General features: G+C 41.8%; 1 protein-coding gene across 3 annotated transcripts in view; it reads left to right on the top strand.

The window, feature by feature from the left end:
* Positions 1-9,332, top strand: part of LOC127584924 (synaptonemal complex central element protein 2-like) — a 37,797-nt gene extending 28,465 nt beyond the window's left edge. For 2 of the 3 annotated variants that reach the window (XM_052041941.1, XM_052041940.1), the window contains exons 2-4: positions 2,076-2,188; positions 7,651-7,870; positions 8,447-9,332. In XM_052041941.1, the coding sequence (XP_051897901.1) occupies positions 2,082-2,188; positions 7,651-7,870; positions 8,447-8,641 (522 nt within the window). In that variant the 5' untranslated portion in view covers positions 2,076-2,081 and the 3' untranslated portion in view covers positions 8,642-9,332. Of the gene's footprint in view, positions 1-452; positions 691-2,075; positions 2,189-7,650; positions 7,871-8,446 lie in introns of those variants that run through there. The other variant, XM_052041942.1, reaches the window with a different exon arrangement.
* The last annotated feature ends 239 nt before the right edge of the window (positions 9,333-9,571 follow it).

Genomic DNA, 9,571 nt, shown 5'->3' with positions numbered 1-9,571 from the left:
GTGAGGTTCCAGCACAGCGCGGTGCCGCGGAAGGACGAGTGATGGCCTGGCGGGTCCTGGCGATAGGGAGGGTGACGGGAAACCTGGGCTCATGATGTGTTGGCATAGGCTCCAGCCGCACCACCGCAGTGTCGGCCCAGGCCAGCCCCAACCCCGGCCCCAACCCCAACCCCGGCCCCGGGGTGCGGCCGGCCCCAACCCCAACCCCGGCCCCGGGGTGCGGCCGGCCCCAACCCCAACCCCGGCCCCGGGGTGCGGCCGGCCCCAACCCCGGCCCCGGGGTGCGGCCAACCCCGGCCCCAACCCCAACCCCAACCCCGGCCCCGGGGTGCGGCCGGCCCCAACCCCGGCCCCGGGGTGCGGCCGGCCCCAACCCCAACCCCGGCCCCGGGGTGCGGCCAGCCCCGGCCCCAACCCCGGCCCCGGCCGGTCATTGATTGAGTCAGAGATCGTTGCCTGTTGGTACAGGTGCCTTTCTGGGTCCTTTCAGGGGCAGTTCAGTCTTACCCCATCACTGTGGTCTGGAGTCACACAAAGGGCAGATCATGCAGAAAGATCAGTGACTGCCCCATCCTGGGGAGGACATCTGAATATGGCAGGTACTGACACCAGAGCGCAAAAACAAACTGCTGGAGGAAATCAGTGGGTCGAGCAGCATCTGTGGAGGCAAAGGGATAGTTGACGTTTCAGGTTGAGACCCTGTATTATTATTGTATATTTATTTAAAGTTAAACTCCTTCTCTATCATGGTGCATTTGAAGCTCCTGTCTCCGGATCATTGGTTCGGGCTTTCGGATTCCAGTCCAGTAATTTAACCACTAATATAAAGCAGAAATGCTGGAAGTAAGCCGGGTGAATATTTCAAGTCAATGACCTTTCATTTTAACCTAGCCCCTATCATAATAACATATTCGCTACGTAAAAGAGGCAAATAAATCTTGAGTTCGGTAATTACATAAATAATCAATTAAAAAGCTATTCACTTACGATTATGAAATTATTACATTGTCAAAAATAGGGTCTGGTTCACGAATGTCCTTTAGGAAAGGAAATTTGCCTCCCTTCCCCAGTCTGGCCTGAATGTAGGAGCCACAGCAATGTGGGTTGACTCTTAAATGTTTTCTGCAATGGCTCACGTAGGGTAATTAATGTGAGTTTTGCCAGGGGTGCCCAGGACCTGCATATGAACAATAAAATTAAATAAACCACCTAGACATCAGAATTGCACCATCTTGTCCTGCTTGGTTGTCATTTTGGAGGAGAGTGGTATCTCCAGATGCATCATTGGGGCTCTGAGGGAGGCTGTTTCAAAACAAAAACTTCTGTCTGTGCCTTAGTGAATTGGAGGAAGTGGCTTGTTTTTCAGCCAGGACAACTTGTTGGGCACCAGCTTGTAGAATTATTTGAAGCTGATTAGGAAGCAGATCCAGCTTTGCTGGATGTATATACCTTTCCGTGTTGCATCAAAAGAGACAGAATGGTTGCTCACTTATCAATAAGGCATGAAATACCAAAGAACTCAAGAATCTGGATGCTGAGCTTACATAGAGGGCTGATTTTGTTCCAAACTTCTGCAGAGTATACAGTTGCAAATTTTATATTCCTCTCATAAATCCCCCATAGAATCACAGTTTAGAAGGAGTACATTCAGCCTGTCATTCCTATGCTGTCTCTTTAGGAAAATATCCACTTCTTTGTTCCTTCCCCACGGCTATGGTGCTAAATTTGTAAATGGCAATCAGTTTGTATCTGAGGTGGTAAAGGATTCAATTTATATTCTCAGGTCTAGAGCTGACTGAGCTACATCGACCAGGGAGGCCCCATGTTCTGTTCTTAATCTGCCATCAAAGGGTGTGGGTGGAACTTGGGTTTCGTGTTCATGCAATTCACAGAATCTTTACTGACGGATATCAGTTGAGTGAAGCTCCAAATTGTGCTGGACCCCATGGTTTTGTAACACATGATCAGACAGTGCTTTGCAGAGAGGAGAAAACTGAATCAAGATGGAACCTAATTGAATTACTAGTCTGTTCTGATCATATCTGATGCAAGCTGTTAAACTCTCCTGCTTTTAGATCAGGATGGCCGATAAAGATTATGATAGTGAACAAAACAAAGGAAGCATTAATGAAAACAAGCCACAAGCAAGTGGTTGCAGGAAAAATGTCTACACAGATGTCGATTTAAGGTGAGCAGGCCTGGAATTATTTTCTTTTTATTGGGGAGATGATGTAGGACTGAGCCTCTGTGTGCTCTATTTTCTTAGCATGTTGAATATTTTTATTGGTAGCACAGTAGTAGTATGATTGGTTGTTCTTGGGCCACATGCCTTGATTTTCTGCTTTAGTTGCACCTGATGTATTTTCTGTCATTATCATGAATGCAGCCCTTGGTGACAGGAATGCATGATGTTCATTTCATCAGTTGGTGGTAGAGGACCTTTAACATTTAAATACCCTTAAGGCCCACACATTCAAACACAGATTGAACAGCTGCTTAGCCCTGGGTTCTAACTTTAAATATTTAGTAATAAAACAAACTTTTTAGAAGACATGGTGGAGGCATAGGGCAGTGAATTTCCCTGATGACATTGTTTGGCTCAGCTAATTACCTGTTTATTTATGAAATTCATAGTGTATTGGAAATCTACCACAATCTGAAATTGAAATGTTATTGTTTCTGAAAATCCACTTGGTTACCCAATCTCTCACCCCCAATGAGTGTGTTAATGTCATGGACCAAATTTGAATCTTGTTCTCTTTATTGTTGCTGTGTTCAATCATGTTAGTGGTTGGAACCCTACATTGGCCATTCCTAATCACTAGCCAGTAAATGTTGCAAGAAAGCATGTATGGAGTTTCTGGCTAGAACAGGATCAGGATAAACTGTGATGGACTACCATTCTTATTATGAGGGGGACTCATGTTCAGGATGTACAGAGTTGTGAATGAAGGAAAACTCCCAAGGGGAATGCTGTATGAGGCTAGGAGTAGTTTAATAACTACTACTTGCAATTATAAAGTGCATTTAATACAATAAAATATCCATGGCACCTCTCATGAGTGCCTATCAACCAAATCTGATATTAAGCGTCAAGAAAGGCACAAAAAATTTTATCAAAGAGCTAGGTTTTGAGGAACGAAATAAAAGAGAAAAATGGATATGGTAAGTGGTGAGGTTTAGTGAGGGAGTTCCCAGAGCAAAAGAAAACTTGGCCATCAATGGTGGAAAGGTTAAAATTGGGAAAGTGCAAAAGGCCAGAACTAAAGGACAGGGATTTGACGGAGTGGGAGGGCTAGAAGAGGTTAAAGGGAAGTGTGGAGTGAAGACAGAGGAATTCAAAAAGATAACTTTAAAACTGAGGAGTATTACTGGGATGAAAAAATAAACTGCTGGAAGAACTCAGTGGGTCAAGCAGCATCTGTGGAGGCAAAAGGGGTGTGTTGATATTTTAGGTCGAGACCCTGCATTGGGACTGGGGAGGAAAGGAAACCATGACCAGTATATAGAAGTGGGGGGGACGGGTGGGAGGGCAGCTGGTAGGTGATATGTGGAACCAGATGAGAAGGGGAATGGAGCCAGGTGGGCTAGGGATGAATAAAGGAACAGGCCCTTTGGCTCACGATGTTGTGCCGAACTAATTAAGATCATCACACCTAATCCCTTCTGTCTGCACATGGTCCATATCCCTTCATTCTGCATTTTCATGTGCCTATCCAAGAGCCTATTAAAGACTTCTATCTTATCTGCCTGTACCACCACCCCGGCAGTGCATTCCAGGCACCCACCACACTCAAGTGTAAAAAAAACTTGCCCCACACATCTCCTTTGAACTTTCCCCCCTCTCACCTTGGCATTTGGTGTTTCCGATGTAGTCTCCTGCTTCACAGAATCCCTCCATTTAGTCCAGAAGGGTGACTCTGAGCTTCCGTTCGGTTGGCACTTTAATTCTCCGTCCCACTTCCACTCTGACCACTTTGCTTCTATGCAGTGATGCCCAATGTAAGCTCAAGGAACCACATTGCATCCTCTGTCTGGCCTCTTTGTAGCCCTTGGGATTTAATAGCGAATTTGACAATTTCATGTAACCACCTTTTGTTTTTCTCTCCACAGATGTGGCTGTATCATTCTGTTTCTCTTCTGTCTCGATCTGTTTTTTAAAGTAATTGTTACTTGGACAACTTTGGTCTACACCCTACCACAGATAGTCCCAGGGTTCCCTCCACTTCTTTGCACTTTGGTTTCTCAGTTTTCCAGTTCTGTTGATTCTGTTCTCTCCCCACGGATGCTGCTTGACCTCCTGGGTGTTTCTAACATTCTCTGCTTTTGTTTTGAATTTCAAGCATTTGCTTTATCTTCTGCTTAGAAATCCAAGTTGTCCCGGGAGTGCCCAATAACTGTTCCTTCCAGGAGAACTTGGTCTAAGTTTCCCTGCAGTGCTCCAAATGGAATGTTGCATGAGAATACACTCCCAATGTGGAAATGTTACTGGAGTTTGAGGTGATTCAAATCCAGCAATGCCCAGCTGAATTTCCAGAGTGATGTAAATCAACCCAGGAAAGGTTGTTGTTGCATTTTACTCAGGAAAAAAATGATTTTCAATTGCCTAATTCTGAAAAATAGCATTAACAATTGAATTTCTTGGCATTAACGTTAGTTATAACCATTAAAGAGCTATACCTGCTGTTATGAGTGGAGCATGTTGTTGGAGGGCATGCTGGTGGTGATTTTGTTAGCAATGACACTTTGCATTTGGGTGTAATAATGCCAGCTGGGAGTGACTGAAAATTAGATTATTTTGTTAGAGCAAAACATCTTGTATTGAAACATGCAAGGCTAAAAATGGAGGGAAAATTTAGTTATAAGGGAACAATAAGACTATTACAGGGCAATAATGAGGGATTGCTAGATAAGCATATGGAGGAATTTAAAATAGAGGGATATGTGGGAGGAAGGGGTTAGATAGTCTTAGGCGAGGTTTAAATGTCGGCACAACATTATGGACCGAAGGGCCTGTATTGTGCTGTACTGTTCTATGATTCTTTGAAAAGTGTATGGAAGTTCTCAGTCAGGAGAACGTAGACCAAACAACAGCTTCTGCACCTGTTTAAAAAACAGGTATTGTTTTGGCAAAGTTTTAAATATTGAACACAGCTATTACTAAAATCTGGAGATATAAAAGTTTGAATGTATGCCACACTCTGTATTTCGATAGCACCAGTCTCAAACACCCAGCAGTATCTGCAACTACAGCTGTTCACCACAGGCTCCAAAGGTTTTCAGCATGTTGCGTATTCCTGCACTGTAGCCTCAGCTATGAACTTGGCAGGGGACCATTTTTGCCTGACTTGCAATGAGCAGTACAGGAGGTCTACTTGTATTGTTCAATAAATACAAATTTAATAGGAATGACACATCATTTATTTTCCAGTAAACAATCAAGAGCACTCAATGCACTGTTTCAGCATAATAATAAATTTTTGTTCTGAATCTTTTCACCAGAGATGTTCATTGCAATACCAGCCTTTCAACTCACTAGTTACAGGTTCCTAGTAAAATATCTACAAATAAACTTAGCAGATACTTTCTTTGCTTTGTCCCGAAGTCAGATTTCTCCCACCATTACAAGATTGCCCCTCTATATTTCTGTCTTTTGCCCAGCTGAAGCTCAGACCATGACCTCCACAGCATTATCCAAGTGGGTCTCTTGGGTTCAAACCTTCCACTCATTCTGTCCCTGCTCTAAACCACTCTAGATCCTGTACTTTCATGGGGAGTAGCTTGTGTGGCTTTTTGCAATAATTTTTATTTACATTATTTTTGAACAGATTTCCTGTGCCTTTACTCACGGCAGGTCAGGAGAAATGGCCTACCCACCAATTGTACATCCCTGCACTATAGCCCTTTATAATCTGCACCGTCTTTTGTATTACAGAACCGTCCTGTGGCTTTGTAGCCCTTTACCCCAGCGTTTTCTTTTTGCATGCACACATTTATCTGCCATTCCTCTAAATGCTGATCTTTTTAAACAGCATTCACTTGTAAAATTTGGCTAAGTACTGAATACTTTTGCCCCCTTATTATTTGAAATTTGAAGTGCTTCATACTTAGTTGCCCTGGTGTATGATTGATATACAAGGCATTTTTTCCTTAACCAGTAAGACCTAGTATTTTGATAAATAAATGACATTCTGACCATGACCTGAAAAATGCTTCATGAAAATTATTGTACTAATACTTACCATGTTCAGTAAGAAATTCCATTGTTACTTTAATGGAAGTGGTAACCTTACATTAAAGGGGAAGATGTTGCACTTTGGGAGATCAAATATAAGGGGAAAGTATACAGTTAATGGCAAGACTCTTAACAGCACTGACATACAGAGGGATCTTGGGGTCCAAGTCCACAGCTCCCTGAAAGTGGCTCTGCAAGTAGATAGGGTAGTAAAGAAGGTCTATGGCGTGCTTGCCTTCATTGTTCGGGGCACTGAGTATAACAGTAAGGAAGTCATGTTGCAGCTATGTAGAACTTTAGTTAGGCCACACTTGGAGCATTGTGTGTAGTTCTGGTCACCACATTACAGGAGGGATGTGGAGGCTTTGGAAGGGGTACCAAAGAGGTTTTCCCAGGATGCTGCCTGGAGATAGAGGGTATGAGCTATAAGGAGAGGTTGGACAAACTTGGGTTGTTTTCTCTGGAGTGGTGGAGGCTTGGGGGAGATCTTATAGAAGTTTATAAGATTATTAGGCAAAGATAGGATAGACGGTCAGAATCTTTTTCCTAAGGTAGAAATGTCAAATACTAGAGGATATGCATTTAAGGTGAGGCGGGAAAAGTTTAAAGGAGATGTGTGGGCAAGTTTTTTTTACACAGAGAGTGGTGGGTGCCTGGAATGGGCTGCCAGGAGTGGTGGTGGACGCACATACGATAATGACATTTAAGAGGCTGTTAGAGAGACACATGAATATGGAGGGATATAGATAATGTGCAAGCAGACGAGATATAGTTTAATTTGGCAAGGTGTTCGGCGCAGACATTGTGGGCCAAAAGGCCTGTTCCTGTGCTGTACTGTTTTATGTTCTTTGATAGTAATGACGATCTTCGTAGTTCTCCATGCCAGATTAGCATGTCCTGGATTGCACTGAATTTAGGAACAAAATGATTTATTAAACACACATTCATATATTAATTGTACTAGGTAAACTGGTGTTCAAATGTCTCCATCAAATGCAATGTCATGTGCGTTGAACACACTTTAAAAAAAACTTTCTCTCTGTAGTTTTTGAAACTGATAGAAATGCCTAGGTAACAAATTGGGTGACAATGTTTGGATACTGTACCAAATGAAAAAAGGAGTTTTTACTCACCAAACAGTTCTTTCTGTCATAGGTAATATCTTCTTTATTTGGTTCATCGTATAGTTTTTAAATAGTTCCATATTTTACAGCAAACTCCCTAGTTTACTTCTTGCACTGACAGAGAACAAGAACTAAAGAATGTGTGTTTCTTCCTTTAAAAGATCCTGCTGCTACTGTATTCTAGTTGTGGCACATATTGGTGCTGCACCTATGTTTTTTTAGAAGGGCTTGGCTGTAGGTATCATGGTCACCCAACTTTCTATAATGCTAATTTTCATTCTCTTGTAACAGAGAGGAATCTTGCAGCTTAGTGGATGAAGTTACAGCAACCTCAGATATTGAAGATTCCACACTTGATTTCAGTGGCAAGCCCTCAAATTGTTTTTTGGGACCAGATTCTAGTGTAGAAGGGATGTGTGAAAGAACAAAACAGCTAGTTAACGAAATAAATAAAAGTAGAATAAAAGATCACAAGTTGATGAGCAACTTTAAGGACACTCTTATTATGAAGGTAATTATGCATCTTTCCTGTAACCAAACATTGCAATGCTATAATTTATGTATGGCAGATTTTTGTGTGAAGAATGTTAGGTGTTTGTGTGTCAAGGGAATTATCTCTTTCACAAGACTTTGTTCTTCATGGAATTCTGTAGCTCCTGTGAAGAGCCTAAATTGCTTGCCAGCTGTTCCTTGTGGGTGTCAAGTGCAGCAAAGGTTATGACAAAGGGAATCTCATGAACAATCACTTACCTGATAGAGGATTGTGGTTAGATGTGTGGAGCATTTTCCTTTCATTTCCAGGTCACTGCTGAATTTAGTGAATTCAGCCAATGAGGATGTATAATTAGTATTCCTAGGTGAGGGAGGGGAGAAAAATCACTTTACTGTGTCCTGATCATCATTGAGTGATTGGTATCAGTTTTGATGATGCCTATTCATTCTCTAACAAGGCGAGGACTGGGTGACTTGGGTGGGGACTGCAGGTACAACTCAAATTATTCTCTGGCATGGATCATCTCTTTTAGGAATAGGTGTGAAGACAGAGAGAAAAGTGGGGAAAAGATGTATAATCATTGTGATTTTTAAGGTTTCAGAATTCTCTAAGAAGATAGAAGAAGGATTGTTTGAAATCTACAGCAGTGAGAATAAATTGATTGAGGACACACTGCAGGAGCTGTTGAACATCCTGGATAGAATCAGATGTTTAGAGTCTGAACTTAAACAGACCTGCAATGCCATGGCCACAGTCTACAAGGACATGTGTTCACAGCCAGAAGTCTAAGTAGTATCTTATGACATAAGGTACTGTGCAGAATCGGTATTCATTTTATTTTCTCCTTTTTTTTAAAAAAAAAGTTCAGTATCGTAGGTAAATTCCTTTGTGGCCAGTTGGCTTGCTATGACTTAATGGTTTATTTTGCAGTCCAGTACAGTTACGCTTTGGGCCACAAAGTGGCAAAATATACACTCTGCTGAGATACAATTTCTCAAATTTAGAGCTATATTTAATTAATACTCAACATAGATTTATATGATGGATTTTGTTTGGAAAAGTTTGCCTCTAACAATTGTAAAATAAATTACAGCTTTGGAAATGGCTTTAGATTAGAGTTTGTGATATTTAAAAAGAGAAGTACAAAGGTAGGACATTGTATTGATGTATTAGCATAACGTGTAGTAACATAGTGAACGTACACTCATCGCTGCGCTTCCTGCACTACCTGTTTCCAGTCACAAAGAATTTGTAGATAAATTTATTTACAACCCTAGAGCACATACACACTATGGTAGTAATAAAGGATTATACAGGAGATAACTCATTTTAAAATATATTATTGATCATAAATTCTGGTGTGTATTTTTCATAAAAGTTAATGGATGGGGAAGAGTATGCATTATGTTTGCAATGGGCAAATGGATGGACATCACATCCATTCAGTCAGCCTCTGTATTTACCCTTTATTGCTGAGAAAACAGAGAATTTTGTAATGAGGACCTTAACTTGGATCATTAAAGAGGAAGGAATGTGGATGCTGTAAATAACTGATTTTTCCTACATTCCCAGCCTGGGTCCAGCTTCTGAGAGTTGGATGGGTTTCATTCAGCTGTTCTGAAGATTAGCCATTTCCCAGTGCTATCAATGGAACCAATTCAGATCTCTTCCTATTGGTAATAATAAATGATATTTCCCAGTAGTGACTAGACCAGGCAT

Source organism: Pristis pectinata, chromosome 31 (genome assembly GCF_009764475.1).
Source record: "Pristis pectinata isolate sPriPec2 chromosome 31, sPriPec2.1.pri, whole genome shotgun sequence".
Classification (NCBI taxonomy): domain Eukaryota; kingdom Metazoa; phylum Chordata; class Chondrichthyes; order Rhinopristiformes; family Pristidae; genus Pristis; species Pristis pectinata.
Note: the sequence above shows the minus strand (reverse complement) of the source record. Positions and strands in the feature narration are given on the sequence as shown.